General features: G+C 43.4%; 1 protein-coding gene and 1 long non-coding RNA gene across 12 annotated transcripts; one reads left to right on the top strand and one right to left on the bottom strand.

Moving 5' to 3' along the window:
- Positions 1 to 7,344: 7,344 nt before the first annotated feature.
- On the bottom strand, positions 7,345 to 9,102 carry LOC139354940 (uncharacterized). Of its 3 annotated transcripts, XR_011605763.1 has the most exons (4): positions 8,960 to 9,102; positions 8,821 to 8,887; positions 7,775 to 8,212; positions 7,345 to 7,718 (listed from the first exon to the last, which is right to left on the bottom strand). It is a non-coding gene; the product is annotated as an uncharacterized lncRNA (long non-coding RNA). The 3 variants fall into 3 exon arrangements; XR_011605762.1 differs by having other exon boundaries at positions 7,345 to 7,715; positions 7,775 to 8,887; XR_011605761.1 differs by having other exon boundaries at positions 7,775 to 8,887.
- Positions 8,921 to 12,993, top strand: Tsp26A (Tetraspanin 26A). Of its 9 annotated transcripts, none has more exons than XM_070999205.1 (6): positions 8,921 to 9,294; positions 9,355 to 9,435; positions 9,497 to 9,775; positions 9,851 to 9,961; positions 12,035 to 12,181; positions 12,238 to 12,993. In XM_070999205.1, exons 1-5 carry the CDS (start codon positions 9,007 to 9,009, stop codon positions 12,161 to 12,163), a joined length of 888 nt encoding a protein of 295 aa, XP_070855306.1. In that variant the 5' UTR covers positions 8,921 to 9,006; the 3' UTR covers positions 12,164 to 12,181; positions 12,238 to 12,993. The 9 variants fall into 9 exon arrangements, with proteins under 9 accessions (XP_070855306.1, XP_070855307.1, XP_070855309.1 ...); XM_070999206.1 differs by having other exon boundaries at positions 8,922 to 9,294; positions 12,035 to 12,167; XM_070999204.1 differs by having other exon boundaries at positions 9,007 to 9,294; positions 12,035 to 12,151.
- The last annotated feature ends 927 nt before the right edge of the window (positions 12,994 to 13,920 follow it).

Below are 13,920 nucleotides of genomic sequence, written 5' to 3' on the forward strand. Positions count from 1 at the left end.
ACTCGTTCTCATCACGTTTATGGTGCTGTCTAAGTTACACGTCTGATTCCTGAGTAAATGAGTGTTGTGCAATTCCTTAGCTTGGATACTGAGAGTCTAAAACTCCAAATAGCCCGTTGGCGAGATTTCCTACCAGATTCAGGGCTCCTCTCCGTTGTCGCTGATGATTGAATAGCTGTTGACCATCGAATAGCTCGCTGGCCTCTTGTTCGAGCACCTGTATTATTGTTGGACATGACCCGCCTCGTAGGCACCAGGTTGATAGATCTTCAATATTTTTTTAAACGCAGTGATCTCCTGCGCTAACAGTCGTAGATCAAAATATGATATGATCGTCCATTCTGCGGACATCAGAGCTATTCTATTCCTTAATTCTACATATGTTCCCGTATTGTTAGGTAATGGACCTACCTTTACGGGAAGTTCAGCCATGATTGGGACGGCTTGAGTGGCGTTGGCAATGGCCAGCAGCACTATGAATTGGAACATAACCTTGGGGATCTTCTGACACCCTTTGTCACTTCTTCGGGTGCCCTTTGATTGTCTAGTGGTAGCACAGCCAGCCGATGAATCGCTCTCGTGCATTCTCCTGCTGATGTCCGGATGCTGACGACTCGGATTGCACCGTCCTTTCCTGCGTGTACCGTTACTATTCTCCCAAGTGGCCACTGTAATGGTGGCATGTTGTCTTCCTTTATTACCACTAGGTCTCCTACGGCAACCGTCTTTTGCTTTCTTGTCCATTTCGATCGGTTTTGTAGTTCCTGCAGGTACTCGTGGCTCCATCTTTTCCAGAAGTCCTGTCTGACCTTGTCTATTTGTTTCCATCTTGTTACTAGACCCGATCGTACCTCCTTGTTATGAATGTCGGGAGATGCGGTTATTGGTCCTCCAATCAAGAAGTGCCCTGGAGTCAATGCAGACAGGTCGCGTGGGCTGGAAGAAATGGGAGTAAGAGGCCGTGAGTTTAGTATTGCCTCTATGTCGATAATCACTGTTTCTAATTCTTCATATGTTAAATCTGCCGTTGACACCGTGCGGATCAACAAATGCTTTGCTGATTTCACTGCCGCCTCCCACAGTCCTCCGAAATGAGGTGCCCGTGGTGGAATAAAATGGAATTCTGTTCCTAACTGCGAGCATGTTTTAGTAATTGTCTCTCGAGCTTCATCCGAGTATATCGTGGTTTTTAACTCTCGTAACTCGTTCTTCGCCCCGACAAAAAATTCGTGGCGTTGTCACAATAGATGCTCCTCGCGACTCCTCTCCTTCCATTAAATCTTTTAAGTGCTGCCAAGAATGCTTGAGTGGTTAGATCTGACACCACTTCTAAATGTACTGCTTTGGTGGTGAAACAACAAAAAATGGCTAAATAGACCTTATGGGGTTTCTTTCCTCGGATTTTGTAGTGCACAAAAAATGGTCCGCAGTAATCCACCCCACTAATATTAAACGGTCTTGCAATTTGTACCCGATCGGTTGGTAGCGGACTCATGATCTGATTTAACAACCTTGGTCGAGCTCGGCAGCATGTGATGCAGCGTCGTACTGTCGTCAATGCAAGTTGTTTTCCCTTGATCGTCCAAAATTGCTGTCGCGTGTTTGCCAACAGTGCCTGCGGGCCACAATGCTTAAGCTGCCGATGCTTGTTCTCAAATATGAGCCGTGTTATTTCATGACCTGCTGGCAGCAACATAGGATGTTTTTCATCGAATGCTAGACTTGAATTCTGGAGTCGTCCTCCTACCCGCAGTACCTTGCTATTGTCCAGAAACGGGTCTAATGACCGATAAGGATCTGATACTGCCACACAACCGTTCTTCTGCAACTGCGTTATGGTAGGCTGGAATGCTATTCCTTGTATCTGTCGTATTATTCGTTGTAATGCCCTTGCTCGTTGTTCCGGAGTTATTTGTCCTGTTTCTCTCTGATTGCCTGGTCGACAATTGTTTCCAAGCCGCAACATCCAGGCTGTTATTCCTACCAGCGTGTCAAATGACACGTGGTGACTGATTTCCGTGGTCCAATCATTGATTTTGATTAGACTCAGGACGTGATTGTTTATAGTACGTTGTTCTGGGTCCTTCGCGTTCAGCATCTGCTTAGTCTGTTGTTTCCAGGTTTCTTGGTTAGTTGTTAGAAATGACGGACCATTAAACCACAACTCCTTATGTTTAAGCTGTGTTGCTGAACATCCTCTCGACGCAAGGTCTGCTGGATTGTCTTCTGATGCTACATGCACCCATTGCTCCGGATTGGATAGTTCATGAATCCGAGCAATTCGGTTTGCTACGAACGTATGAAATGATGATGCTGTTGCGTTTATCCATGCTAACACTATTGTAGAATCCGTCCAATATTGGACTTCATCGATCTTTATCCGTAGATCCTTTTTGATTCTTTCTGCTAGCTCAGCTCCTAGGACCGCTGCACATAATTATAGTCTAGGCAATGTTTGTTTTGCTAGGGGCGCCACTCGTGATTTCGCGCATAGCAGCTTACTTACTATTGGACCGGCGGATTTTATCGTACGAAGATAAGCAGCCGTCCCATAAGCGACTTCTGACGCATCAGAAAATATATGCAGTTGGATGGCTGCTGGGTCTGCCTGTGGAAGCGGATGCCTGGCGAGCTCAATGGTAGCCAATACCTGACTATCATTTCGAAATGCCTGCCAATGGGTTGTATCTTCCTTGTCCAATTCAGTATCCCAGTCTAACGATTTTTGCCATAGTTTCTGCATAAATATTTTTGCTGCTGTCGTTATGGGGCATAGTAGCCCTAGTGGATCAAATATTTTGGCTAATTCAGAGCACACAACTCGTTTTGTGACCGTCCCTTGTTCGTATGGCGTCGCGCGTCCTTGGAGTTTATCTTCCTTAGGATTCCACACTATCCCTAGTGTTTTTATTGTTGCATCCGAGAGTTTGCTGAAATCGAGGTCCAACGCCTGGTCGTCCCTTGAAATATCCTTAAGTAACTCTGCGTTATTTGCGCACCACTTCCTCAATCTTAGTTTTGCCGACCCTAGAATTGCACAAATCTGATCTCGTTGCCGTATTGCTTCCTCCAGCGTGTCCGCTCCTGATAAGCAATCGTCGACATAGAAGTTTTGCTGAATGGCGTCCGCGCCTAGCTGCTGGCTTGTCGGCGCTCTCTGTGCCAGATGTTGTAAACATTTTGTTGCTAAGTAATGTGCAGATGCAGTCCCGTAGGTCACCGTATTCAAATGGAAGTAACGCATTTTCTCTAGTGGGTTTCGTCGCCATACTATGAGTTGATAGCCCTTGTCTTGAGGATGAACCCAGATTTGTCGATACATTTTCTCTACGTCTGCTGTGAACACAAATCGGTGAGTCCGAAACCGTAATAAAATTGATAGTAAATCACTCTGAACTGTGGGCCCGACCCTTAGGATGTTGTTAAGGCTCTTTCCTGTTGAGCTAGGAGCCGAAGCGTCAAAGACCACTCTTAATTTTGTGGTGGAGCTGTCTGGCTTTAGGACACAATGGTGGGGAATAAAATAATGATTCCTTGGTATACTGGAAAGCTGTACCTCCGTCAAGTGATTTAAACGTTCATACTCATCCATAAAACTCACGTATCCTTCTAGCATTGCTGGATCCCGTTCTAACCGACGTTCTAGGCTGGAAAATCTCCGTTAAGCCAACGCTAATGTTTTTCCTAGCTCCCTTGGATTTTCTGCGAACGGCAATCTTACCATTAGTCGTTGATCCGGGCAGATTTGAACGTTTGATAGAAAATGTTCTTCACAAAGCCTCTCTTGGACTGTCATTGCTGGTACCTCCGTGTTAAACGTATCTAGCTTCCAAAATTTTTCCAGAGCTGGTAATGGATCCTCCCGTGTTATTGTCATGACATTTCCTGCCATGGCTGCTGGCACTCGTCGCCTCACTGCGCCGAACACAATCCACCCAAGAGTGGTTTCTTGTAGAGTTGGCTTATCATCCCCCAAACCGATAAGTCCGGGTCTTATCAATCGAGAATACACCTCGGGGTCCGCTAACACTACCGTGCTCGGAATACTAAGTCCTTCGTTTATGGATTCCGACGGTTGGTTCTTCGTCAGTCGTGGTAGGATAAACACAACAATCTCCTTCTGAAAGTTCGACCTTAACGATGACAGCCGCACGCGTGCCCATGACGAAGATCCTTGCGCCGTTTCTCCAATTCCTGAGATACCTTGTGATGTGCTGAAGGTGGGGAGAGCAAGTTAGTCCGCCATCCTTCTGGACATGAGATTAAGCTGAGAGCCAAGGTCGATGACTACGCGACAATTTTCTCGCCTTGCGGTTTGTCCTTGTATTGCCACAATGGCTGTGGGGAGTAATACGTACGGGCTTGGCGGTTGGCTGAGGGTCAACGCAGACACCTTGTTGATCATTGGGGTCTGCAGATTTGGATCTGAAGCATCCATCGCTTGCAATGGTTGATCTATGGTAGCAATGGCAACAACCGGCGCCGTGGATTCTGGATGTTTGTGCAACATGGAATGATGCCGTTGACGGCAAAAGCGACAGGTCATTGGCGACGGGCAGCTGTTTGTCTTATGGTAGTTTGACAAACAATTGGCACAGCCTGCAATCTTCGTCATTGCCTGCCGACGTTCTTCCGGACTCATTCTTCGAAACATGTTGCAGGATAAGGGCCGGTGTGTGGCTATGTTGCAAATTTTACAAATGTTATCTCGTGATACCAATGTTTTGGGTTGAGCGTCCAGTGTTTCCAACATGCCGGATCGCCGTTCTAAAAAGGCTAAAACACTTTCCAGCAACGGGACTTCTGTCGGTGAGTTGGCTGAGTCTTCGAGAGCGGCTAACGTATACTGACCTAGTTTCCGCCGCACTAAGAACCCTATAATTGGATCCCAGCTTTTTGTGCAGATTTCCAGGTTTTTTAGAGTACTCATTGAATTCTTGATCGTGTCATGTAAGGCCCTGAGCTGGCGTGAAGAGCCATCTATAGGTTTATAATCAACGATTTTTGCTATGGCGGCGAATACTAGTATCTTTCCGTTCTGGTACCTGGCCTTTAAGCGCAACCAGGTGTCGTCATAGCCACCCTGTGAGAAGGCTGTGTCTGTCAAGACGTTCCTCGCTTCACCACGAAGCGAGCTTTGTAGAATATGTAGTTTTTGGCTGGCCGAATATGGTTTATTGTGTACTAACTCTACAAAAAGGTCATGGAACCGTGGCCAGTCTAGATATTCGCCATTGAATTCTGGAATGCTAATTTAGGCTCATTGGCGCATCGTTTTCTCGAAGCAGGTTCATTTCGTATTCTTCATATAACGTGTGGAATTGGGCTAGCTCTGCTTCTGCCCGAGCTGCGGCCCCAGGTGTGCTATCCAATTCATCGTGGGCTTGCCTCAGTAATGCCCAATGGAGATCCAGGTGCCTTTGTAGGGCTGGGGTGACGGTTGGAGCGTTTGAGGCTAATGTTAGTGATGATTCCAATTCGTTGCATCTTCTCTGCAACTGTCGAATTACCGTGTCAATTGTGGAGCTTCCCTTTACTTGCTCTCCTGTTGTGATCTTGATGTTCGCTGAGGTTCGTCTGGGGGCCTTTGGTGGATCGCTTCCAGTCGGTATGTTGTCCAGGAAGACCCTTTGATATTTTTCAACCAGCTCCTTAAGTGCTGTTAGTCGTGAGGAGTATTCTCTTCCCGTGGGTAGTGCCGCTTGCTGGACCTCTTCATCCAGATCACAAAATTGTTGCCAGAGCTCCTTTAGTTGTTCTAATCTACCGGCATAATAGCCTTCTCGGAGGCGTCTGTCGGCAGAATCCTTGCCATAATTCTTTATAAGCTGTTGTATTTTTCCTTGCAGCTCGTTTTGGTCGTCTAACAATCGATTGTGTAAATCGATTCTGGTTTGGTTTGTCTGCTCAATGAATGAGGTCGACATAGTGCAGGTATTCAGTAAGTTTTTGCTGACTGCGGTTCTTAAGCTAGGCTTGACAGGTGTTTGTGTAAGAACGTCTTACCTGTGCAAACCGGCGTGTGTGTTGCCTATGTGGAAGGCGGATGCTGAAGTGTGATCCTTTGTTGGTAAAGGATCACGTCGGGGTCACCAATGTTCTTGCCCAAGTTAGATGGACAAGGTCGGGACTCTCCGCGGGACGAGGAGGGGTATTGACGCTCGTCGCGGGTACGGGGACGCTGTTTATTGCAGTCAGATCGCGTCGCGACACGGGTGACTATGGGTATCACGGTGCCGGACCACAGGCGATATGGACTGTGTGAGTAGGGGTGCCGGATACTCGTGTAACCGGGGTCAACAGTGTGTTGAGGTCACGCCGCGGGATCAGGAGGATAATGGCAAACCTGTCGCTAGCACGGACGATTCGCGTCGCGACACAGATAGCTAGGGTAGTATGGTGCCGGACCACAGGCGATCGATGAGCTGTGTTAGGGTGAGTTGACAAGAGTCTTTACGTGATAAAGTAAGAAGACTTGTGAGTGTTTAGATTTGTAACTGACTTTATTGAGCTGTCGATCAGAGCTTAAATACTATCATGACCCGGAACTTGGGTGCCTATATTAACTGACATGTTACGCCTCATATTGGGTTCACCTCCATTTTATCGTCTACGCTGCAGTGTCAGCGGTATGCTGCTTGTGACTGCTGACCCACTGAGTCGTGACCGGCTGTCCCATACTTGCAACGTCGGCACTGTATTGTGCTGCCACTGTGCGCCTGGTCGCTGTTCCGTATAAGTTGCATTGGTCGTATGTTCGGCTCGCTGACCACTTGCAACTCCGTCGTGTTGGAGATTGCGTGCGTTTGACCCGTGTTCGTAACCATGCTAGATCGATCCGAGTTACCTTGGTTACCAACACTTTGAAAACTTCGGTCAGACTACAAAGAATAAGATTTTTTGACTAGTAAAACTCTTAGTCGATCTGAGTACTAGGCTTTAAAGTCGAAACCGGAAAATTTTTAATGAAAAATAATTGTTTACATATTTTACATTTACTTTCCTTATAAGGGCTCATAGGCTCATAGGAATGCTGCTAGACAATTTGATTCATCTCCAGCTCCGTTAAAGGGAGAAATTTACTAACAGCTAGTTCTAAAGGAATCAGAATCAAAATGGGTTTTTGCTAAAGTTTAGTGCTCAGATCGGCTAAGAGTTTCACTAGGCGAAAAATCTTATTCTTTGTAGTGTGACCGAAGCTTTCGAAGTTCACCCGCACTTCGTTTAGCATGGTCTTACTGTCAGGCAGCTGGGTTTGTTGATGAACAAAACGAAAACAAATCAGTTGGAGCAATTTAAAAAAGATTCTGCTGGTGCACAAATAAATTAAAATACAAATAAATGGAATGTTTAACGAATGTTTTTATTTATGTAAGTAAGTACTATAAGGCTTCCTTCTCGTCCCACGGATGCCTCTCCACCTACCCCGCGCCCTCTGCAGCCTTGTTCCGAATCCCAAAAGGACTATTGGACCTTGAGGAAATGGGAGCCGGATTGCGAACGGGGTTGTTCCGACTGATGCTGCAGGAAGTCGCCCAGCACCCTGGCAATGGGTGGTAATGGCTCCTCCAGCTGTTCCTTAGCAGGCGCCTTTTTTCCTCCCCCTTATATAGGCCAGAGCGTCATCCATCTCCGCTTTATCTGCCAAGTATCAGGTGGATGTGGAGTTCTGTGGTTCCCCAATGGAGAGCTCGTCGGAGATTGTTCTGGTGGTTCTGCTGAAATGATACTTCTATTAGTACAACGTAACCAAATTCTTTTGGCCAGAACTTACTTTCTTTGCGAGGACGGACACTGAAATTCTCTGGTTGATCTCCTCCAGTACTTTAACTATTCCGCGGATTTGCCGTGTTGTAATAATGTATCCTGTCGGTGAAGTCCCACAATAACGGGCAACAGATTTGATTAAACGTCCTTTTTATCTGCACTGACCGTCTGCGGCTTTTTTTGGAGCCTTCCTTCCATTTTTAATTTTTTAATTCCATAATGCTTTTACACGAACACCGCCAAATATTAAATTTCTTATTCTTTGGGCCGCGGCTAACTGCATTCATCGAAATTCACTCAACAAATCAGGTATTTTATCTGGTATTTCCTTAGCTCATCTGAGTACCGCGTTGAAAAACAGTCCCGACGAAAAGTGTTAGCTGCGTGTTTGCCTCTCGCTCACTCCTATGGTTAGCTCGCGGTTTTTATCGATGTGAGTACTAGCCTTAACTCAAAATAAAAATAAACTTGAAGGCATTACCTTTAATAAGCAAATATGTAGAGAATCTTTGGATGCTGTGTTTCTGCGCAGTTACACGCAAAGTAATGTCCACAGCTAGCTTGTCCGTAAATAGCTTAAAATAATCGTACAGCTTCGCTCCAAGCTCGTAATTTCGCACCTTTTGTTGAGATGGACATTTTAATATGTTATACAATATAGTATTGAATATTCCATATTTTGTAAACACACAAATTTGATACAAAACCGCACTGAGCACAGACAAATCGCGAAACGAAATGACGCTCGGGCGAAAATAATAGCGTGGTTCATAAGGGGGACCCGAGGAATTTTTTGAAATAAAGTAACGGCAAATGTTCGCGACCTTCATTTATCGAGGGCAAAATGTGTTCTATCGTTGTTCTATAGTTCAGAAGTTACTAAGAAGTGACTTTCTGGACGGTAGGTGATAAAGCTATCGTATATCGATAGCAATTGGATCGGAAATCATTGTTCATTTTCATAAACAGACGAAAATTCACATTTATATTGTTTTAAACAGCTTCCAACAACTATCTTGAAATTTCACTTGACACATAGGCGGTGGCGTTTACCTGTATAAACGGGACGGTCAAAAGAAGTCTCCCCAACTGATGGGGGAGGGATCTCTGTGGAAAGATGCTATAATACACAAAAAAAGTAAAATTTTATGAGTGCAGCCACGGTCACACTGATGAACAAAAACTAACTTACGTTTTTGTTTCTTTTAGGCCATATTTATTATTGTTGAAATTGGAGTAATGCCAGCTGCTGTGCGCAAGTTCCGCCGCGAGACCAGCGAAATCAGCTGCTGCCTAAAGTACCTTCTCTTCGCCAGCAATGTGGTTCTGTGGCTTTCGGCTTTGCTGGTACTGTCGGTTGGCATCTGGGCTTGGAGTGAGAAGGACATGTTCCGCAACATCACTCGGCTGCATTACATCGCCCTAGACCCCGCTTTTGTCCTGATCATCCTGGGCGGCGTAACCTTTCTGCTGGGCTTTATGGGCAGCGTTGGGGCCTTGCGCGAGAACACTTGTCTCCTTGCGGCGGTGGGTACTCCATTGTTTGTGGATCCTTCTCATAGCTAATCGTGATCTTTGTGCCAGTAGTACGCTGTCTTCCTCAGTGTCCTGCTCATCGCCGAGATCGGTTTCTTTGCCGTGGCCTTCGTGCTTAAGGACAAGGGATGGGTGAGTTACGAATGGTTTTGAAAATGCTGAGCCTACGTTTATTAACACTTGCCTTTTGTAGATAAAGAACCAGGCCACCGAGGGCCTGAAGGCCTTCATCCGTCACTATCGAGAGGACGCTGACCAACAGAATCTTATTGACTGGATCCAGGAAGACTGGTTACAGTGTTGCGGCATTGATGGGCCGAAGGACTGGGACAGCAACAACTACTTTAACTGCTCGTCTATTGCCATTGGCAGTAGGGAGGCGTGCGGGGTGCCCTTCTCATGCTGTCGTAGGCGTCCCCACGAGCAGATCAAGAACAAACAATGCGGCTACGATGTGCGCAAGGATGGATATGTAAGTTTGCTGGTTATGTTATCCAGTTTGCCATAAATACATATCGTATTTCATCTACAAATTGTACGCAAGCAGCCTGTGGATAGGAACATTCATGAACGCGGGTGTTTGCGCGCTGGCGAGGATTGGCTGGAAGCACATCTTTTTTGTGTAGCGATTTGGTGTGTCGCCCTGCTAGTCCTGCAGGTGCAGAAAAAATATCTTTATAATTTTTTTGTTCCCTCTTCGCACTAATGGATACGTTTTCTTAATCTGTATCAGGACATTCTCATAGGCGTTTATGCACATATTCCGTTAGGTTAAATTTAATCGATTTATCGATTAATGTTCTTCGATTTTAATATTTGTATACCTTTGCAAAGGGTAGTATAGTTTCAGGTTTAAGTTTGCAAGTTATATTCCATTTACACAAGGTACTTAATACTATATAGCCATGTTCGTCCGTCGTTCCGTTTCTAGGGAAATTGGTCTGTTTTTTTTAAGCTATCTGCGTGAAACTTACCAAAAAGCTTCTTTATGAGGCAGGAAGAAATCAAGTCGGAACGGGCCGGACCGGGCTAAAATTGAATTAATATTTGTAGGTAGGTAAGGTATATAGGTTTGAAATGCTAAGTTATAAGCATCAAAATTTGTGAAGTTTTTGCTTTGGGATGATTATCATAATATCATTGGCTTTGGATTTAACTTTCAAAAAAATATGTAACCAAGAGTAAACGCCATCCCCAAATAAAGCGAATTGCTCGTTTGAATTTGATCAAGCAGTCAGATTTTTATACCCGTTACTCGTAGAGTAAAAGGGTATACTAGATTCGTCGGAAAGTATGTAACAGGCAGAAGGAAGCGTTTCCGACCCCACAAAGTATATATATTCTTGATCAGGATCACTAGCCGAGTCGATCTAGCCATGTCCGTCTGTCCGTCTGTCCGTCTGTCCGTCTGTCCGTCTGTCCGTCTGTCCGTCTGTCCGGATGAACGCTGAGATCTCGGAAACTATGGGAGCTAGGCTATTGAGATTTGGCGTGCAGATTCCTGAGCTTCTTACGCAGCGCAAGTTTGTTTCAGCACAGTGCCACGCCCACTCTAACGCCCACAAACCGCCCAAAACTGTGGCTCCTACAGTTTTGATGCTAGAATAAAAATTTTAACTGAAATGTATTGTTCTCATCAATACCTATCGATTGACCCAAAAAAAAGTTTGCCACGCCCACTTTAACGCCCACAAACCGCGAAAACCTGTGACGCCCACAATTTTCATGCTATATAAAAAATTTTAACTGAAATGTATTGGTCTCGTCGATACCTATCGATTGATCCAAAAAAAAATTTGCCACGCCCACTCTAACGCCCATAACGCTTAAATCTGTATACCGCCGGTAGGTGGCGCATTTTAATCTCTCTTTGCTGCTTGCATATCTCCATATAGCTGAGTAACGGGTATCTGATAGTCGAGGCACTCGACTATAGCGTTCTTCCTTGTTTTTCTTTTGGATTGCCAGATAGCTGAAACAGCAGCAGGATTTTTGTTTTCGAATTTCGAGTCACCTAAAACATTAGCCGATTTTTATTATTTTGTAAATTTTCAAACCAGGCACATGTACATAGCATATGCATATTCAACATTTCAATTTCTCTGACTGCGACTTGAGTTTTAAAAATAAATAAATCTAAATATAGCTTTTGTTTTGTCTTAAAAAGTACTCAAAAGCAAAATCAGAATCTTTGAACCATGTTGCTAGATTTTGAACACTGAACAAAACAAATTTCAATTTACACTTTTTCTAAATCTTAAAAAAATTTGGGCCAGACAGATTTTAAAGCTATGGACGTTATAGTGGGCATGGCAACTTTTTTTGGTCAATGGATAGGAATTGACAAAACCATTTCATTTCTGTTAAAATTTGTATTCCTGCACCAAAAGAGTGGGTGCCAAATTTTTGGGCTGCTTGTGGGCGTGGCACCCAGCTGAAATAAACTCGCGATGTGCATCTCTGAAATAGGCATGTTTAATCTCATCATTCTAGTTTTTATAGTTATTGAAGTCACAGCGTTAATAAGGTCGGGCGGACAGACGGATATGGCTAATTCGATCAAAAGTCTTAACACACGTGTAAAAATACAAATAACTTTTTGTAATAAGCTACCATCAATTATTACCATTATTGCCTTTTTACTAGTTGGGTTTTCATTCTATTTTTTTTTTCTTTTTAGATTATACTGAGTTTTAATTTGATTTTCTTGCTCTTTTTAATTTTTTGCCAGGGCATGGAGCTGTCAAAAATAATATATGAAAAGGGCTGTGTTCAAGCTGGCGAAGAATGGATGGAACACAATTTAATTATTATTTTCACTACTGTTATTGCTGTGATGTTTTTCCAGGTTTCTATTTAATTAAGTTTGTTCTATTTTGTATTTATCTTACCACGGAATTAGATGGACCAGATTTTAACGTTCAAATCTTGTAGATCCTAGGAATATGCTTTGCTCAGAACTTACGCGCCGATGTATATAATCAAAAGTCAAAGTGGCACTAACAAATGGCTCTTGCTGCCCCAACAGCTATTTAGGAAGGCAGCCAACACGGCGAAGGATTGTGGGAACTTCAAGGATCACCTTTATTTTACCAGGATCTGCAACTATTCATATATCTTCCGGCTAGTTTAGCATACTATACTTTATGTATGTGTCTAACTGAGGAAAACTAATTCCGTCTTAATGAACATTGAGTAATATTAACTAGGTTGCCTAGTTTGTTGCTGTTTTTATGTCGGCTTTTCTATGCCCGATTACAAATAAGAAGATAAGAGAAAAACAATTTAAAGAGATTTACTAAACCTTTTACAAAAACGAAAAATGTATCTTAAAATGCAGCTGTGATATATTTTAAGAAATGTATAAAAACCCCAAAATTGTAAGCAAAATTAATATGTTAGTACATACTTATTTTTATTAGCGAAAAACAATATCCTTTTGTATGGAAATATTATCATCGTAAAACGAAAGGTGAGATAAGTAACAATATAATTTGGTTATAAAATTAATGAACTTAAATTAAACTAATGCACAAAAAACGTTGGCTTTGCAGCATGTAAATATATTTTACAATGTCGGATTATAATTAAGCAAAGAGTAGAGGAGAGTAAGGTAAGGATAGTAAGAAAAGCTTAGACATAGCAGCTATAAATAAATAGTCATCACCATTTATGTGGTATAATAGGAAATTAACATTTCTTCATGATATAAAATTGCGGCTATAGCTTAGGGAATCGCGTTTATGTCAATTTAATTTTTTTCTTTATTGATCAATCATTGATTATTATTATCGCTTAAGAATTCGGCGGTGTCACTTTACTACACCTTGGCTCATCGAGCTTTCATTGACGCAACTGGCATCCCCACTTGCACTATGAAAACTATATTCGTATTATAAAATATTATCCTTTACTATTGTTGAGATACCGATGTTAATGATAAAGCAAAGAAGTTTAAGGTTGCCAAATTTATGTTGAGGTTTTATTTAAATCAAGAATTCCAGTTATAAAACAAGGAAGAACGCTATCCGTCGAGTACCTCGACTATCAGATACCCGTTACTCAGCTAAATGGAGATATGCAAGCAGCAAAGCGAGATTAAAATGCGCCACCTACCGGCGGTATACAGATTTAAGCGTTATGGGCGTTAGAGTGGGCGTGGCAAATTTTTTTTTTTTTTGGATCAATCGATAGGTATTGACGAGACCAATACATTTCAGTTAAAAATTTTTATCCAGCATGAAAATTGTGGGCGCCACAGGTTTTCGCGGTTTGTGGGCGTTAAAGTGGGCGTGGCAAACTTTTTTTTGGGTCAATCGATAGGTATTGATGAGAACATTACATTTCAGTTTAAATTTTTATTCTAGCATCAAAACTGTAGGAGCCACAGTTTTGGGCGGTTTGTGGGCGTTAGAGTGGGCAAACTTGCGCTGCGCAGGAATCTCAGGAATCTGCGTGCCTAATCCAAGTATTGTAACTCTCATAGTTTCCGAGATCTCAGCGTTCATTCGGACAGACGGACATGGCTAGATCGACTCGGCTAGTGATCCTGATCAAGAATATATATACTTCATGGGGTCGGAAACGCTTCCTTCTGCCTGTCACATACTTTCCGAC

Source organism: Drosophila suzukii, unplaced genomic scaffold (assembly GCF_043229965.1).
Source record: "Drosophila suzukii unplaced genomic scaffold, CBGP_Dsuzu_IsoJpt1.0 scf_5, whole genome shotgun sequence".
Taxonomy (NCBI): domain Eukaryota; kingdom Metazoa; phylum Arthropoda; class Insecta; order Diptera; family Drosophilidae; genus Drosophila; species Drosophila suzukii.

What these genes read in the sequence shown, in the direction of transcription:
- Tsp26A (XM_070999204.1), top strand. Translation starts at nt 9,007, where the DNA reads ATGCCAGCTGCTGTGCGCAAGTTCCGCCGCGAGACCAGCGAAATCAGC. An exon ending in TCGCCCTGCTAGTCCTGCAG is followed by an intron (nt 9,962 to 12,034) that starts GTGCAGAAAAAA and finishes ATTTTTTGCCAG; the next exon opens with GGCATGGAGCTGTCAAAAAT. An exon ending in TTGCTGTGATGTTTTTCCAG is followed by an intron (nt 12,152 to 12,237) that starts GTTTCTATTTAA and finishes CAAATCTTGTAG; the next exon opens with ATCCTAGGAATATGCTTTGC.